This window comes from Embiotoca jacksoni, unplaced genomic scaffold, assembly GCF_022577435.1.
Source record: "Embiotoca jacksoni isolate LCO1_2020_lvr unplaced genomic scaffold, fEmbJac1.0.p SCAF_13, whole genome shotgun sequence".
NCBI lineage: Eukaryota > Metazoa > Chordata > Actinopteri > Embiotocidae > Embiotoca > Embiotoca jacksoni.
This window is the reverse complement of record NW_027185263.1, coordinates 17032327-17051925: the sequence shown is the minus strand read 5'-3', so window position 1 is coordinate 17051925 and position 19599 is coordinate 17032327. Positions and strand designations below refer to the sequence as shown.

The 19599-nt window shown below is 41.1% G+C and overlaps 1 protein-coding gene across 2 annotated transcripts in view; it reads right to left on the bottom strand.

Annotated features, from left to right (window-relative positions):
* Positions 1-19599, bottom strand: part of camkk1a (calcium/calmodulin-dependent protein kinase kinase 1, alpha a) — a 63784-nt gene that overhangs the window by 23743 nt on the left and 20442 nt on the right. For both annotated transcript variants that reach the window (XM_069146997.1, XM_069146996.1), the window contains exons 2-6: positions 14700-15141; positions 8186-8233; positions 6896-6949; positions 1531-1582; positions 765-898 (exon numbers count right to left, since the gene is read on the bottom strand). In XM_069146997.1, the coding sequence (XP_069003098.1) occupies positions 765-898; positions 1531-1582; positions 6896-6949; positions 8186-8233; positions 14700-15020 (609 nt within the window). In that variant the 5' untranslated portion in view covers positions 15021-15141. The remainder of the gene's footprint in view (positions 1-764; positions 899-1530; positions 1583-6895; positions 6950-8185; positions 8234-14699; positions 15142-19599) is intronic.

The following is a 19599-nucleotide window of genomic DNA, read 5'->3' as shown; positions in this document are numbered from 1 at the left end:
TTGCTGTTGAAAAATGACGTTATCTTACAGATTTCACCTCAATTGGCAAGTTGCCTAATTGGTGGGGAGGGACATCATATGGCTGTTGTTTTTGCTGGTTAATTCAGTGTCCTGTTGTTATTTGCTTTACTATTTGCATTGGCTTTATGAACAGTAAATATTTAGCAGGAAAGCCCTACAGTGATTAATATTTCAACTGCAGTAATTTCAATAACTACCATTTTTTCCCACTGATTTTCATGAACTTTAAAAAGATCAGCTTGTTATAAGAATGTCATGGCTTCAGGCTGGTACAGTAAACAGATGCTGCTGTGAATGTTAGTTTGCTGTAAATATTGCTCTCTGATAGATGAATGGATGGATAGATGGATAGATGGATAGATAGAATTTATTGATCTCGCAAGGGGACATTTTTTCGTTACAGCAGCATAGAAGATACGGCAAAAGCAATAAAACTTACAGAATACATTTTTATTGTTTTTGCTGTTCTCGACCACAAACAAACACACAGTCCAACCTCTTGTGCGCAATACTGTATGGCCCTGGGACTACCCTCTGATGCACATACATGCTTTTGACTAACACCTTTTACATCTCTACTTAGGTGTGTTTGGATTTGATGATGACATGAAATTCATAAAATGTCTTGGTTTCGATCATCAAGTCTAATAAGAAGCTAAAGCATGGGTTGGTTTCTGAATGCAAGTGAAGCACTCATTTATTTTTTTAGCTCAAGAATAACCAAAAGACAGAGGAACACTCACCTCCATCAGCTTGACGATGTTGACGTGGTCCAGCTTTTTAAGGATGGCGATCTCTTGGTAGACCCTTTCGAGGGGTCCTAAGATTTTAGGCTGCTCGCCTTGGGCTGCCTTTGGTCCTCTTGGGGGTGGGCGACCTGCAGACCCCCACACCAACCACACACAAATGTTTGTTAAATAATTGATGTATCACCGCTACAAAAGGTGATTATATTTAGTTGCATGCTAATCAGTATACCATCCAATAGTATAGTGAGGTATTTATAGGTCCATCATGTTGGTGAATTTTCTAACCACTGTTTCACTTTCTTTGTAAATGTGTCTGTTGTTGTTTATCTTTTGGCAGTTGCTGTAATGGTTTTGAAATCATTTTTAATGCACCTGAAAGCGACAACAGAGGATTTCTTTGGATCTGCTAGTCGTCTGTGCTGCTTTGAAAAGTCACACATCCGTGTACACATTGTCTGACCTTTTTTTGTAGCTGACAAACACTGCTCGCTAAATGGCACTCTGCCTAACATGATACACCTTCATGGCCCTATTTGTAACTCATTACTGGTTAACATCCCTTGTAAACACGCATACAGACAGTTAATTGTTTCAGTGTCTCAGCTGATGGTTGCGCTCCTTCATCTCTGGAGGATGCACTATGGGTTACCTCGTTCATCTCTTACCTACTTTATTTTTATTTTATTGCATTCATTGATCATTTAAATCTGAGTCAATCTATGTACATCTTTATTGGTCAACAGAATAAAACTAGACTTACGTGGGAAACCACACTGCTTCATTAACTTCTTCTTAGACACAACCTTCATGGCCTAGAAAAGAGAAAGGTGCTTTAGATCATACAGGACGACCACAAATAATGAATGAAAAATGTACATAAAAATCCAAGAAGAAAATAAACTAGAATGTAAGTAGCTATACAGATAAAATACATTTAAATACACATTTAGTTTGCACGCAATGCAAGTGTATATAAAGTCTGAAAGCAGGGCATATAAGTACATTAGAGCCAACATTAAATAATTCAACAAAACACCCTTAAAATGTAACTAGAAACCTGCTGATGCAACCTTCAGCAGTGTCCTAACACAAGCATACATCAAAGCGTGAAACATGAAAGTTTTGATGCCAGTGTTCTTGTTATCTGTGATATTCTCCTTTATAAAATGGTCAGGCGAGTTTCTGAACACATAGTGAGTCTGAGGCCGCTGAATCTTTCATGGAAAAAAAACAGCTACAGGTTTCTCAAGGACAACTCTCTCTGTGTGTGTGTGTGTGTGTGTGTGAGTGTGTGTGTGAGCGGGAACAAACACAAACTATTAATGGCGTCTCGTTAGAAGGAACTGGTCATGCAAACGAGGAAGAAAAAAGGTAAATGACATACGCTGCACACTGGATGTTTTCTCTTGCACGCTGCCAGAACATCAGTCAAATTCATGGTAACATTTTCGAAACCACAAACTATGTCGCTGATGTACAGCTCAGTGGTTTCTTTTAAAACTGTGGTCACCATGGCTATGACTGTGCATAAACCAGGTTTGGCAAGAAAGCAGATCCTCAGTTTCCATGGTGTGCTACCTGTGTATGTGTCTGTGTGTGTGTGGAGGCTTGTGCGAGGGTGGTTGATGTGAGGAAATGAAGCATCTCCACACAGTCATTAAACAGTTAAAATTGTCCATCAATGTTGAGAATTTCTGCAGCTCTTTGCTGCGAAGCTCATGTTTTCATACAGGTACTTGTAGTTACATAATCATGAGTTCATTACTGAGATGATGGATGATGATAATGGTGGAGCACTTTTAAACAGCTTGGTTCCCAAAAGTTAAATTCTCACTGTGTAGGTAGGTGTAGGTGCGTCATCGCACATTTAGTTACTATTTTACCAAACTCAACATTTTACTCTTCAGCAAAGTATAACAGTGGAAAATACACAATCAAAGGATAATATGAGTTCAGAAGAAGATAGGTCACATGCTGAGGAGGTAACGCGAGTCATGTGCAGTGTTGATCAAAGGCAGCCAAAAGTGCAACAGCAGTAACTAGATTTGGTATTAGGTGGAGGATAAGAGGGTTTAAGTATGATTTAATTGTTCCCCCATTGCGCCATTAAGCCCTTTGTGAGGTTTTCATCAATCTAATCTGTAGACTACCAAGGCTTTGCAAGTAAGCAAGACTTTGTTTGCCAAGAGATTAAATCAAAAGAATTTCACAGCCAAAGCAAAACGTTAGAAACAGGTGACCTTTACTGAGTCTTGGCAGCAGGACTGGATTAAACTCCCAGGCATACTGTTTCCATACAGGAATTACCTGGCTCAAGATATATATTCCTTAGTTTAGAGATACTTTGATTAACACACATTTATTTAGGACCATGTGCATGCAGATGTGATTTCAAATTGTATATTTAAATGTTTTAATATTAGATTTTTACATAGGATATCATTAGAATACAGGGCCTCCTACATTACTTTAACATCATAGACTGTGGAAGGTTAAAATACGGGAAACACCTTTGAGTTATAAGCTTCAAGTCCTGGTTTATTAAAAGCCCTGTGGTCACAAATACATTGTATTTTTTGTGACTGCCTCAGAATAAAAGACCTAACCATCACCACCCTCTGGGTTTTTGCTGGATGAACTTAAAATGTAGCAGTCATGTAGTTCATAAAGCTCTTCCATGGTCGGAGGAAATTGAACATTGACAGTGGAGCACATGCTGCAACATTTCCCACAAATCGATCATGTGTTTGAAGGCCATCTGGATCCTGTGTGGGGATGGTAGACTCCGTAACTAACAATGAAACATGCTGAATAAAAAGGAAATGAACAATTACTCCAACAAAGTTTGGGATTAGAATGTTGCCTGCTGCAGGAGGAGGAGGATCTGCTTCTGTGGTGAAGTAAGAGTGAGCAGAGTGGTCAGGATGAAGGAGAAAAGGAGCCTCCACGAAATGGGACAACTCTCTAGAGAGGAAAGTCACCTGGACTGAGCTCTGGAAAGCTCAGCCCCACCGGATAAAGTTCCTTATTCAGGCAGTGTATGACGTGCTTCCAAGTCCTGCTAATCTTCACACTTCAACAAGGGATTCAAAAGTACACCGTCAGTGGCTGAGTATTGGCAACATGATCAAGTCCTGAAGAAAATAGCACCAACCATCAGTGCTGGGACAGAAGCTAATAACCCATTCCACCTGTCCGGGAAGTTAAGAGCTTTCACAAGAGCAGGAGAGAAACTGCCACTCTCCACCAAAACATCCAGAAACTTAGCCTCAGCTCAGGACCTGCAGATGGTTGTGGAAGTGAACTCAAGTTTCCATTGCACATTGAAGCAGCAGCTCTGAGCCCGGATCTAGTCCTGTGGTCAGACTCCACATAACATATTATCTTACTGGACCTGAAGGTGTCTTAAGAAGGAGAAATATCTTGAAGAGGAAACACACCAAGAAAGCCAAATCACTCAATGCAAACAATCTGGTTGGGATCAAAATGCTTGCCAGTGGAGGTTGGATGCAGAGCGTACGCAGCAGGATCATTTGTCGGAGGCCTCGTCACAAAAACAAAAGCTGTCCTCGAAACCACCAATGTGGCAGAAAGAGCCTCAAGTTGGCTTTGGCTCAAAGAGCAGAAGCGTGGGCTCAGAGGAAGCTGCACACAAGGTGGGACTGGATCAACCCTTGCTGGGTCACCTGGGTGAAGGGTGTGAGATGCCAAAAGACCTGAAACTCCCAACGACCCCAGCCACATCACTGACGATTTGTCCTGATGTAGCATCATTAGGTGTTTTTACATTATTATCATTTCAGGTAATAGTGAGCTTTAATGGTTCATATAAACAGACAGATCTGAGATTAATCAAATTACCACAGACTAACTTCACAGTAGACATTAAAATCTTTTGAACATTTTTAATATAATCTGGATTTTTGTTTGTTTTCCTTTCCACAAAAGTAAAATATTGCTTCTATACACACACATCTGTAATGTGTGCACGCACTGGGTTTAGGCGTCTCCAGATCATTAAGCAAATGAAAGCGGGGGAAAAAAAGACTGCTCCTGTTTCTGAGAGCAAATATGTGCCAATAATTAGCTGTTTAAATTCAATTACTCCACCAATTTAAAATGAGTTGAGTGAATATGCCACGATTGAGGTTTACTTTGGCCTCCTGAGGCTGATAAATTTGCATTGTCACGATTGGATGCCGGCCAATTAAGTGGTTAGAGCAGCAATTATATGACCCAGGAAGCCGCGTGAATGTATGCACGATGTCCCCCAACACTCAGGTATACAACATTTTTGTGTTCATACGTAACGATTGTTATCACATTATTTTATTGTAAAGTCAAAAACTGTGCCCCTTTAATTTACTTTGAAATTAACCACTGCTGCTTCATCAATGTACAGAAAACCTTTCTTTTTCACTACAAACTTATGGTCTTAAGTAATAAGGAGCCTGCTGCAGCCTATCTTGTTTAAAGATGATCTTGCCTGTGTATGTGATGTGTGTGATATTTGTGGATACTGTACGTGGGCTCACACTGCAGACGCTCTCCTTGCAAAAAAAAAACAACAATCAGTTTTATGTGAAGCCAATTCAGATTGCCAAGAAAGAGAATCACCCCTCCATGTCGCCATTACTCATCTCCTCCTCTCTTGATTCCTGTCATTGTTATTTCAGATGCGTCTGTCATTTAAGACAGCCTGAAATAAACCACAGTCTGTCTCAGAAGGTAACATTTTCTATCAGTGTCAACAATCAGCATCAAATATGAGAGCGCTTCCACACAGTCTAAATGGAGACAGATGCGCAGTGGAGATGAGAGCTTTCTGTTCTTATGCACACAGAGAAATACTGCAGGTAGAAGATACATGTAGATTCATTCTTCATTTTCAAGAATCTCAGCCTTCAGACTGACTTATTCTGAAAAAGAAAAGGCTCCGTTTGGAACTAAATTCTCTCACACTGTAACGATGTTTGTGTTTATATATCACTACTATGTTTTCCTGATAACACATTGAAAAAATTGGCAAATGTCTAGTTTACGTACAGCACACCAGTTATGGGCAGGTGGTGGGTGTACAACGTGAAGGACGTTCCATCTTTCAAATGTTTTACAACGTAAACAAATGTCCAGAAAATCGGCAAAAGAAAAGGTGAATTGCGTTTCCATACAACACTTAAGAGAATATTAGCAGTGGAGTGCATAACATTCATCCTCTTGGAAGGCCTGGCAGAATACATTCTGTAATCGAATTTTGTAATGTGCCAGATATGTTCATTAAGATGTCCACATTATGTTGATAAAACACTCGGTGGGCAGGAGTAAGCTGACGCTGTTGCAAATTAGTAGTGTCTAAATTTAATGTGAAGGAGACGTGTCTGAGTGCAGATCAGCATTGTTTAAAACTACGTGTCATTATTCCACTAATGAGAGAAAGTTTGTATGAAGACTTACTTCTTGTCAAATGTCACTCATTGTGTAAGACTTATCTGTATCCTTACATAAACACCTTGTTGTTCACCGCCCTGCATCAGTACATTCACAAGCTCCCATTTTGATATTAGATTGTGTTTATCTCTGAGCTTGTACTGGCTGCAGTTCAAAAGTACATCTTAAACCCATCGCAGAGTTGGCAGCTTAAGTCAACATGACTCATCCAAACACTTTCATTGTTGTTGCTGTACACTGCAGTTTAGTTATGTTAAGGCATGAAACAGTTTGAATTTGGAGGAGCCAAGGTCGCTGTGCTTTAACAGGAACAAATCAACTTAATGGCAACACCTAAAGTGACCTTGTGTGAGTGTGCAAACTCATATTCAGACTCTCCCTTGATAACTGACCTCAGAGATGCTGATACACAAGGTAACAGCTTTGATAAAAGGCCTTGGATGAACTTTAAATGGTCCCTTAGGCCACTTTCATTTTCAAGTTTCTTCCAAGTTTCTTCCAAGGTAACTAATGCAATTTGAAAGGATGAAACTCAGCTCGGCAACAAGGAGTGAGAAAAAAAATCAATAGCATTGGTCCACTGTCTAGACAATAGAGGCTGAGAGGGCTGATGAAAGCTCAGAAGACAGAGGAGAAAATAGAAAGCAGTTGCTGAGTGTAAAACTTCATTGACTTACATAATGTTTGTCGTCATCTTCATTGTAGGCAAGTTTGACGACACCGTAGGAGCCCTGCAATACAACAACAAAAAGACTCGTTTTAAAAAATGTGAACCCACTTGAACATAAAATACACTGATTATGTCATGCTTTACCCAAATTGTGTGGTTCAGCTCCACATGAAAACTGAGCAGTTCATGAGCAGAACTGTTAATATTCCTCAAGCATCACTTCGAGTACAGACGGCAGCACCATACTGACAGAATATTAAGGCAGCACTGTTCCCATTCAAAAACAACATTTTCTATTCTTTGGCAGCACGGAATGGCTGCTCCTCCCACACACACACACACACACACACACACACACACACACTTCCCCAGGATGTGTGCTTACCATCAGAGACCCTTTTTTTTAATTTTTATTTTTTTTACTTACAGACATAACTGCAGGGAAAGCTGACCAAATGCTCAAATGAATGAAACAAAGAAATCATCTTTAGGAGTTTATGTTCAAATGTTGTACAACTGTGACCAACTGTGACAACAATAGCTTTGCAAAATCACAATCCCTCATTATTCCGCTCACTGCTTCAGGTCAACACCTTCAAATTCTCCTCTGATCACAAATGAATTGCTGCCAAGTCATCACCAATCTGATACTAATTTTTCCTCTTTAAAATCTAACAATATCTGTGTTTCTGTTACTAAGCCTTTCAGGCGCTGCTTTTTGCATGTGCCTGGCCTTGTCATGTGCAATGACTTACATTTCACTCTAACATTTCTCAGGCTCAGTCTGCACTGTTGCTACCACAATGAATCCCCCCATGTGCTAACCACAAAAAGTGTTTCTTTCCAATTGTGACTTTTTGACATGTGAAATCTGAGTGGATCAGATTTACAGTTGTAATGATGCATGTTGCAGTTTAATGAATCTTCTGTAAAGCTTGATGCAAGTTTGCCATTTTGCTTGTTACAATATCCAATACACTTTTTTTTCCCATGCGAGGGGCTTGTTGGCAATGTTGGTCTCTGTCCAGCTTGGGTATAGACTGAAATGTCTCAAAAGGATGAACTTGCAAGATAAAATATGAAATATCATTACTGGGCTGCTTTGAACTAGCTAAAAGTGAAGTGTGTTCAGCCAGCGGTACAGTGGAGGGATGGGACCTGAAGTGTTCCAAAAACATCCCTCTCTACCTTCACAAGATATTTAACTTGTAAATCGTAAGAATGTGCCAGACAACTAATAAAGACAACTCATGACTTATAGAGTGCACATGCTGCGAATGACTTAGAACAGACTCACCTTTCCAATCTCACTCTTCAGCTTATACTGGTTCAGCTGGATACAATCCTGTGAGGGGGAAGTGAAAAGATAGAATCAGCACCATAAACATAATCAGCACAGCTACCGTTTCCAGCATCTGAAGCAAAGAGAAACAGGATTGTCTTTGGTAGAGGGACAACATGTTCTGGCTGTGTGTGTGCTTGTGTGTCTGCTGACGGTAATTAACATTATTTTTGAGATGTAGGTAACGATGCAGTTTGTAGTTTCTGTTTACTGTCTGCGAATCTGCTAGAGTGTTTAAATGGCTGATTTGCAGTTCCATAGCAACCGCTGCTACAGCACAGAGTCAGCCAGGGGCACGGCACAGGAGAGCAAACCACGGCGGGGGGAAGAGGGTGGGGGGAAGGGGACAAGGTGACAGGAGGTGGTGGGGGAGGATTTCATGAATGGGGTGGGCCTGAGATGCCTGATTTTGGTGGGGGGGGGGGCAGGCAGAGAAATCAATTAGCAGAAAGTGAGCAAGGATATAAGTGTGAAAAAAGAAGACGATGGAGCTGCGGAGAAAATGGATTGAAAGCAGTTCTCTCATTACAGCTGGGCGTGGCGATGGCTTCTGAGCCAGACCAGCGCCTGAGGCTTCATACTGGAATGTGTTTACAGGATGAGAGGTGGAAGAAGGAGAGCACAGATGTAACAATGAAGCAGGACGGAGCGTAGAGCACCGACTCAGGTTAGAGGACAGGACACCACCAGGGAAGGTATTTTAGAAAATATAACATCATATAAAGGGTTACATAACATGATGGTTATGTAGCTCGCACTGGATATTACTGCTGGTGCTGCAGGAGATGTGAGGATTGTGCATTGGAGGGTTATGCACTGTAGGGGATAATGGTGTGAAGTACTGTGGGCAGGGATTATAACAAAGGGAAAAAAGATAGAAAAGAAGATGGGGGCTTTGGAAGATAACTGCAACTTAGAAAAAGGATTGCTTTGATTGGTCAGAGACAGAAAAAAAAAAGAGTAAAGAAAATAGGGCGGTGAAGGATAAAGAGGGAAAGGCAAATGAGGAGAATCCAAAGAAAAGAGCAGTCGAAGGGATTGTCTCCAACTTCCATCGGGCTCACAGTTTGCTGGCACATGCTCAGTGGACGTGGCACTGCAGTTAATACTCTGTCAGGGCTGATGGATAAAGAGAGGCTGAGTAGAAAGACTTCAATACATCTGCCACACATGCACACACAGCATGCACAAATCAAATTCAAATGCCTCACCAGGCCACGATAAATCTTTAGTGGGCATTTTTGTCCGCTCCAACTGTCACGTAGTGCCTGACATAAACAATGCAGGCCCAGCTGTGGTCTGCTTCCCTTCACACCTCACTTTGTCCTCAGCTGTATCTGATCAAACATCTCTCCATCCATTACTCAACAACTGATCGATATCAGGGCATGGCAAATAGATCACTCCAGATCAATGGCCACACATTGTGATTCATAATGAGCATACCAGCCTCAGGAAGTAGTGGATAAAAAGAGGAAACTTGTGTTTAATGGTATTTAAAGCCTGTAACATTAAAAACAATTTCCCCGTCCTGTCATTTTAAAATCCCGTGTGATACATTTTTTCATATTGTGTGCAGCATTTTTTGTTTTTCTATGCTGCTGTGATGACTAAATTTCCCCACTGTGGGATTAATAAAGTCTAAGTCTACAGTAGCTGAAGCTGAATGGACCCCTCCAGTGGGAGATGGTTTATTCTGTGCTGACATATACAGTATATTGTGGCCTAAATGGCAGACATGTGCAGCACATGAAACACACACAAGTTAGTCAAATTTCCTCCGCTGCTGGTTTTATCATACAAATAGCCAGAAATGTATTTTATCTTAATCTATCCTGGTGTGAATGCCTGGAACATGTTTCAGGCTGTGAAGACAAATACAAGCAGATACTCATCAGGGAAAGACACAGAAATCCATTTCGCACCGGCAGTCCTCACACAGATGATTAGTGCATGTGAAAATGTTCAGCTTCCTGTTGGTGGACTTTTAGTTTGTGTGTATAGTTTCAGCTGCTCATTCATGTTAGTGTGTTTATAGCTTTATTACCCGTTTTACTGTGGCATGTGTCAGTGCTGATTATGATGTCAGTGTAAATGGTGACTCTACTCTCTGTTTTGTATTCACATGCCCGTATGAACATTTTAAACATTATTAGTCAATATAATTGTACCTTTAGCCTCAGATAAATCCCTGTATAAACTGCAGGTGACTTTACATCTTGTTTTGACACAAACCTTTTTGCTCTCGTGTTGATTTATTTTGGTAGTTTTCTCTGGATTCTTTTTAATCCTGATTTTAAACCACAAAGCAGAGAAGTCATTGTGATAAAAGATTCATCTCAGTTCCCACGGTGGGAGAAAATGATGTGTACACTGTGTGTATAAAACAGAGGGAAAGTCAGGAGTGAGATTACATAAGATAAACACAGTATTTCCTCATTTGGCTCAGTGAGGGACTTTCGAAATTACTCAGAAAGGACCACAAGCATCCGTTGTTTTGTATTTAGTGAGGGTGGAGATGAAAAAAAGGTAAGTGCAAGTCATACTTATTCATTTTACCATTTTGTTAACTCATGTTACATAACAGTGAATTACATGGAAATTTCTGAGTACCTGCCCACTCTTACTGAGACTCAAAATAAACACATACATGTTGTTACATGTTGAGTATATATTCCTCTCTCTCTCTCTGCTGTGTCAGAGCAGAGAAATACAAGCAACAGGACTCCTTTTTATGGTTCAGTGCGAAAGCTGCAACTCCATTTTCAGATAGGAACGGACACAATGACAGGACTGCCAGTCTGTGGCAGCAAGTCTGTTAAATCCAGAGGGGCTCCATATCCTGGCAGATGTCATATATCTTTCAAGTTCACTCTGAATTGGAAAAAAGCAGGAAGAAAATGGAGATTCGTGAGTCACGGACAGTTTCAATGAGTGGACTGATACTCCCCGTTTTCTATGTTTTCTATGTGAAACAAATAATAATAATCACTGTTGTTTTAAAAGAAATCTATAGCTGCTCCCACAGAGTCAAATTAAAGTGGATAGTTTTAAGAAATAAACATTTTCCTTGTGGCTCTAGGTAGAAACAGCTGGCTCGGCTCGGTCCAAAGAGAACAACACCTTTCTATCAGTAAATTTCACTAATAAACACATTATATCGCGGCTGATTATTCTGCACACGTAAAAACAACATTGAGGTTTTGACAGGAACATTATGTGTGGGACTATTTCTTGGTCGGGTGCAGTGAGTCCTTGAAGGGTGAAGTGTAGGGCTTTCACATATAAATGACAAGTTTGCACAATGCTGACTGAGCCTATCACCACCATGTAAATCTGTCTGCATTTCGGAGTATTTTAAAATCAATGTAAATCAGCAGTAGGCCACTGCGGAGCCGATGATGTAAGCACATGTCAACTGCTTTTCTATTGTTACTCTCACTGGCAGAACGGGGAGACAACAGTTCCAAACTGCAGGTTTAACAAATGAGATGTACTGTGTTAATTAGTGAGCTTCAGAGATGCTCTGTGGGTGCATATTAATATCTTCAGACACGGGTTTCATAACTTCTCCTCCATATTTTCTTTCTTTAAACCAGAACAGCCCAAGTTTGGACCACCACAGCTTTTGACAAGCTTGTCTTTATTCTCCTAATCCCCTCCAGCATAAATACTGTAAAATGCTAACAAAATTACTATAAACTGTACATTTTGTGAAGCTGATAAGTACATAATATACGTTTTGCAGCAATGTTAAGCTTCACTGTTAAATCACATTGGCCTATGGTATTCTCTGTCTCTCCAGCTAATGCTCATGTGTTGTTAGTGTGCTCTACGTCACTGACTTTGGGGCTGCCAGTCGGGATGACAGATCGAGACAGTGGCTCATGGACAACACTGACAAGATTCAGAGAAAAATGGCACAACTGTTTCTGCAAAACAATCAAATTACTATGACACAGATTAAAGAGTAGAGCTTTAATTGCGCTGAATTTAGATTTACAAAATTAATTTTATGTAAAATATATCATATTTGAATGAAATGAAACTTCATGTAACGTTAACATTTGTTTTTGGCCCGCCGCCCTCCATTCAGATTAATGTACAAGAAAGAATTTGGGCCCCTCTGATCTAAGCAGCAAACCATCTTGTGGCTCTGGCTTGATATTAAGCATCAAAACATCAGAGTCGTGATGTTAAATATGATCTTTCTCTCAGCAAATACAAGTATTTCCCAAAACGTCTCACTAATTCCTTAAGATGCTGCAGGCATGACTAACAAGATGCAAAACTGCTTACATAACAATATCAAACAGGCTCCAGCACGATGCAATGCAGATCATCACGGATAAAGTAATCAGTTAGAGCGTGCATCAAAACAGGCTCAGGTAGCTTAGATTGTTTGTAATTGTTAAAATATACGCTCATACACAGATGCACACAAAATGTATTGAATGTATCTTGTGCACCTCCATTTCTGATGTGTGTGTGCATCACTGTTTTTTTCAGCTCTCTTCTGCTTCCCTGAAGCTCTGAGAAGAAGGCAATGAGGCAGATTCGCTCAGAGGTTTGACACTATGGATTTCTTTACTGAACGTGGAGTAAAATAAATGACAGGGACACGACAGGAATGTGAAGTTTCCTGCACAACACAACACAGCAAGGGGAATCCCTTTACCGAGCCTGCATCCATCTGAAACTACAGAGTGTAAAATACACCTAGAGAGGCATCAGCAGTCATTGAAGCTGCTTCATTATAAACCAGGGCAGGGAATATTGCATTCCAAAGGGCAATCCTGATTTAGATAAAGCAAGCAAAGGGCCACTCACTGGGCAACTGAACTGAAACTTGAAAAACAGTGCTGAATTTGATTAAACTATATGAATTTGGTAAACAAGACAAGAATGCTTTTTATCAGTGCAGAGGGCTTCACTCCGTGTTTCAAAAGATTTGAGCTTTCTAGCAAAAAATATAAAAAAAATTCTACAGCTTTATGTGTCAAACTGGTGAACTCTGAGCTTACAATGGAACTCTTACTGACATAATAAAATGTACTTTAACACAGTATCAACTTTTAAATTAACCCATATCTTGCCAATTGTCTGATATGCACCACTGCAGAGGTAACAGATGAAACACCTCCCATTATGTTAAAAATATGAATTGAAGGCAAAGTGTTTTACAGTTATCAAAATCTCATATTTGCAATTAAGCCCATCCTAGACTGAAGATTCACGACGAGGTGAAACTGTTGCAGCAGAACTGGCTCAATTTAGCTCATCTCAAGCCAGCGGACGGTGTCGCCTTCGTTAATGGGCAGTTTTAGAACGTAAGGCACGTCACCTCTTTCAACAGCCAATCAGATCATAGAAAAGTCAACGGTGGCAGTCACAGATTGTCAGCTGATAGAAATGGCAGAGTTTTGGCGGGAAGAAAAAGAGTATGTAGTCATACAGACTAGGCTACTAGTTGCAAGCATTGCAAGTGACTAAGTATAGCTGTGATCCTTACTCGTGTTTTAAATCAATACAAATTATATCCAGATACGAAAAAGACTGAAAAGCCGGCAGTTAAACAGAAGTACAGAGAGTCGTTGCAATGGAGATGTTACACCGTCTCATCTACTGTAGTTGCGTTGGTGTAAAGTGTCCGTACCTGCATCAATGCGCCCTCTGTTGTAATCAAGTTAATTAGCAGTACAGACTCATTGTAGTCATTCGCCTCAAGATTTCTCGCTGCAATGCTGCCTTTTGTTGGTTTTAGGGGTCATTTTGTTTTTCTTTAAAGACGTTGTGGGGCAGATTGAGATGGTGCATGGGCCGGTTCTGGTCCTCAGGCCCTATTTTGCCCATGTTAGATTGAAACAAACCAACATGCAGACACAGAAAACTCATACGAATGGTCCACATGACAACAACGACAAATCATAAGCTGCTGCCACACTGATCCCTCACTTCTTCTATCGTGTTTTCAGCAGTGAAATAATGATCAGAATGCTTTTCAGTCAATGGTGCTTTTTTTCAGAGCCAGAACACATACTCTCACATCATTATGGCACACAGAGCGGGGAGTATTGTATGGACTGTATATCTGTGACAGAAGCTGAAATAATAACTCAAATCCTGTGTGATATCGCAGAGGTATCAAACCACAGTACAGGCTGCTTGTATGTTGTGACAACTCATGAGCACGGTGGAGCTGCTTTCCATCAGTTTGTGCCTCGCTCCCTGCTATGGTGCCACCTGTCACACCCGAACACACAGAGTCATGTCCTCAGCTCCAAATCAGAGGATTGTATGCGGCAGAGAGAAGGTTCAGGAGCAACATTCAAGCTTTTGGACACCTGTTTAAATATCGTCTGTTTTTCACAACGATACTGCTACTATAAAAGGAAAAGTCGTTATCTCTTGTGGAGTTTACAATAATTAAATGATTACAGTCAAATATGAACCAAAGAGGGATTCTCACCTGAGATTCTGATATGGACACACGATTCGACTCCGCCGTGGGCCTGCGAGCCACACGAGGGGAGATGTGTGTGTAGCCTCCTGCGGAGTAAGTACCTCTCTCCTGCAGCGACAGCTTCCTCCCAGTCAGGTGAGGCCGCACAGGATGAGTTCTCTTGGCCTGAGCCTTGTCCTGCTGAGCCCCGCCGTTCCTCACACCATTGGCATCCGAGCCTTCGGAGTCTTTTGTCGTCATGGCAGCCATGACGTCGGTGAGACCACTGGTATGGATGGAAGAGTTGGGGTCCAGGCTCTCACAGCCGAGGTCCCTACTCATAGCCATGGCGGCTGGCGAAGTGGGAGCGGTGCAGGAGCAGTTGGTGGAGAGGGTACTGTGGAGCGCCAACCTGCATCAACGTGACCCGGGCTAGCTTGGAGTCGCAGCGTTCAGGGTCTCAGTGGAGCTGGAAACAAAGAGGGGAGGAGGCTGTGAGCTCAGTGACACACGGTGAGAGGAGATGACCTAAACACACATCTGGATGAACAGAAATAATCACTTTTAAGGTTGATTTACTCAGACACACACTCTCTAAACACAATCTTCACACTGTCTACCTGCCAATATCCAGTGGAGAGAAGAGAACAGATATAAATGTAATGTGAGCTACATTTACATGGAACAGTGAGGCACTTTCTTACTTTTCTTTTGATCCTGGGTTTTTACCTCTTATATTTCACACATGGTGGCTACTGCACTACCGTTGGATTTTACCTGCAGCCAAAGAGGAAGACCTGCAAACAAAGGCTCGGGGTTGTAAAAACACTCTAACTCCTCTGCATATTTTCTATGAGAATAAAAAAAAATTGCGTACAGTGTGTTATTATTCATGGTCAAGATTGAACAACAGTAAAGGAACAAAAGAAAACCCATTACCACCAATTTAAAGAGCCCAATAATTAATTCCATAATATAATAATTGATAAACGGATACAAATTTACACAAATAAGAAATAGTTCTCACATATGTACAGTCTAAAAATAGGGAGAACTGTTAAATAACGTCTGTCTGCATTATTAAACATCTTTGAAGGTGTAGCAGTGAGCAGTTCAGGCAAAAATGTCCTTCAAATAATAAAAAAAACAAAACTGATCAAAACAGTAGTGTAAACTGGAGGCTGGAGTTTAATCAATCAGTCAGTGAAAAGAGAAAATGTCAACAGGTCAAGTTACCGACAGTAGACGTGTGCTCATAAATTCAAATAAATCTCCTCATGATAAAACCAGAACCTTTTACTGCGAGGCTAATTATGCCTTATGCCTTTGGCCATAGCTCCCTGTTTTCCAGTCTAATGCGTGTGGGTGGACTGACACAAAGAAATGCCCACATAAAAAAAACTGGAGGTAGAGTGTGTGTGTGTGTGTGTGTGTGTGTGTGTGTGTGTGTGTGTGTGTGTGTGTGTGTGTGTGTGTGTGTGTGTGTGTGTGTGTGTGTGTGTGTGTGTGTACTCAGACATTTAGCTGCATTTGTTTACTGTGTTCTTCCTCTTTCATCTCTAATGAAAATCCAGTCAGCTGCAGATTTCCGCGGACAGGAGTATCAAAGCTCTCTCGTACATCTGATCCAGGTGTTTTGCATATGGAGGAGCACAGAGATGCAAAGAGTGCCGAGCTCAGCCATCCACGAAAAAAGGGGCACTTAAATAGCTAATCCTCAAACAGTATCTGTGTATCAGCAGAAATCGAGTGTTTTCATCACAGAGGAGCCACCTGAGTCTGTGTGCCATGAAAAGACAGTCTGAGGAGAGACAATGGAGCCAAATACAAAGTCACTTCTGAGGTGTTCAGTAAATGGGCCATGTTCTGCTATTCCTGAAGTGTGTCAGGAAGGTGGAGCTGCATATTCAAAAATACCAAAAAGCTCCACTTTGTCCGGGTGTGTCACACTCATTCATGCATTTGCACAGTGATGGCTCAGTACAGAGACTTTATATATAAGTGGACGTAGCTTCACTAGCTTCCGGGTCTGACAAATGAGGCTGATGTGGAAGTGCCTTTAGCTGCGATACCACTGAATGACACTAGATGTCGGCTCCAAAAAGCCTCCGGCTCCGTAGACTCCCATTCAACTTAAATTCTAAGTCACAAATTTTTTTTCCACAAGTAATTTCGGTTTTGTTAGCTAACGTCACTTCTTCGTATTAGTTTTCTGGAAGTCCATCTGAAAATAATCCTGTCATTAATTAGAAAATAAGCTTCAAACAGCCATTTTTGGGGACCATGTCTGTTTGATTGACAGGCCTGTGGTGCAGTCAAATCGCAGCTATCGGTGGGAAGGACATAGTATCGCAGAGTTTCTAATCAGATCTAGTCAGATCCCCCGCTCATCCAAATATGGTCACCTCTTGCTCTAAAGATGGTGCCGGCCAAAATATGGACTCCAGGCTTCATAACAGCCGCTCACAAACCAGTGGGTGACTTCACTGTTGGTTGCCGCTTGATACATAACCATAAAGTGGCATTGCTATTTTTTCCCCATGACAGCCAAACTATAATGTTGGTCCTAACCATGAAAGACCAAAACTAAAAAAGTTTGGTTGCATTGTTTGGAAATGGTGCTCCAAATTACTTTGCTTGAAACCAGAATCTTTGCTCGCACACATCACACAAACAGTTGGATCTGTAAATTACTTTTTTATTCGTTTTGTTCCATTTTTCTTTTTCTTTCTTTACTCGACAGTCCTTCAACCAAAGTAATAATTTAGAAAGTCTCTAAAACAGGTGAGTTTTTGTTGCCAATTCCGCCATCATGTGTAACAATATTGGTGCCCAAAATGGTTTAAGAAAAAACATTTTTAACTTTATTGCAAACGAGGGTGAAGTTTGTCTGAAGGCTCCACAGCGATTTTCTGGGGGGGAAAAAAGGACAACACAAAAGTGAGGCGGCAATGGTACAGGAAGTTTAGTCTTCACCCACAGTGGATGGGAATCTGTGATGGAGGAGATCATTATTGTAGTTACTGCTTTTGTTGTTTCTCTTTCTTCCAAGATTATAGTCAGGTACAAACAGAAATTAAGTGCCGCTTGGCAGAAAGTGACAAACTGCTCGGTAAAGTCGCTGAATACTTTTTCACACAACACTAACTAAGCGGCTACTAGCTTCCCTGTGAACATTTACATTCATCCAGACCAAACAGGGACTGGTGGTGCCTTTGCTCAAATCGCCCTGCAATAACCACAGAAACAGAATCTTTCAATGAATTTCAGCGTGGGCAGGTTTTGTTGGATGCTGTCTGTGTGCATTAGGATGCATGAAAGTTTTCTCTTCACTACGAGACCTTCGTCATGATACTGATGATAAACTGGAGAAGACAACTAAAACCAGCAGAGTGAGGGTAGATGACCATTGAGTACGAATTTTGTCACTTAACGTTATGTTTTGACCAACAAGGTGAGCTAGGGGCGTGATGCACGGCCAGGTTGTCTAGTGTTTACAATAGCTACAAATGGTACGCTTTATGATCAGTACTAGCAGCTTCCTCATGCATGGCCACCTTCTTTCCTATCTTTAGCTCTCTCCAAGCAATATCATCTGGCTACTTAACTTTTTTGTTTTTGAATGGGTAGTAAAAGGGGAGAGACTGAGCAAAGGGAACTGAAGGTCACCTATTGGTTTTTGAACGTTTTGAAGCCTCAAGTTTGGCATTTCAGCCATTGCCGTCCTGCGTAAATCTGAGTCAATCTGACTGATAAAACAAGGAGACAATGCGAGCCCACCTATAGAGGAAACCTGACCACACCTCAGGCATTTCAATCAAACCAGACACGGCCAGAAACACACCACTCCTTGAGGCCTGATATCTAATTATTATGGAATTATTTACAGAAGGAGCAGAACACGGAGCCGAAGGAGTGAATTCAGCTGATGACGCCATTATGACTTGTGGAAAAAATTAACGACTTTGTATTTCAAGAGAGAAGTTGATGCTTTTTCATTCTGTCCTGGCCCTATGGCAACCCACTGTAAATTTAATGTAAAGAATCTGGGTGGGATTCTTGACTCCTCATTGAAATTAGATCTCCAGATTAAATCTGTTGTTAAAGCCAGTTTCTTTCAGCTAAGAGCTTTAGCTAAGGTCAAGTCCTTTCTCTCCTCAAAAGACCTGGAGAAAGTCATTCATGGATTTATCTCCTCTAGGTTGGACTATTGCAATTCTCTGCATGTTGGAATTGGCCTGAATCTTTTATCTTGACTTCAACTGGTGCAGAACGCTGCAGCGAGGCTTCTAACAAGCGTGAGCAAATTTCACCAATCTTGAAATCTTTTCATTGGCTACCTGTCCAGTATAGAGTTGATTTTAAAATCTAATGTTTGTTTACAAGTGTTTAAATGGAACCGCCCCTGCCTATCTGTTTGACCTCTTGCAGCCCTATATCCCACCTCGGTCGCTCAGGTCTCTCAACCAACAGTTATTAGTTGCACTAGATCTAAAATGACGAGCCGGGAAGACCGTACCTTCTCTGTTGCAGCTCCAAAGCTCTGGAACAACCTTCCCCTTCATGTTCGGTCGTCAACCTCTTTACCAATGTTTAAAAGCTGTTTAAAAACCTATTTATTTTCACTGGCCTTTCCACTTTAACCCCTACTTAATATTTTTATGTGATTTGTGTTAATTCAATCTTGATTTTGATGTTACTTGTTTTAAGTTGATCGACTGTATGTCTGTTTGTCTATGTGCAGCACTGTAGTCAACCTTTGTTGTGTTTTTGAATGGGAGGCAAATGGAACCAGAGACATTTTGGAGCCAGCCCCTACTGGCCCTCAGTGGCATTACACTTTAAAGCAATTCCACATTGGTTTCACATTTCAGACCCTGACGCTACATCCATCTTTGAAGTTTCCAAGCAATGCTTCCTGGCTCAT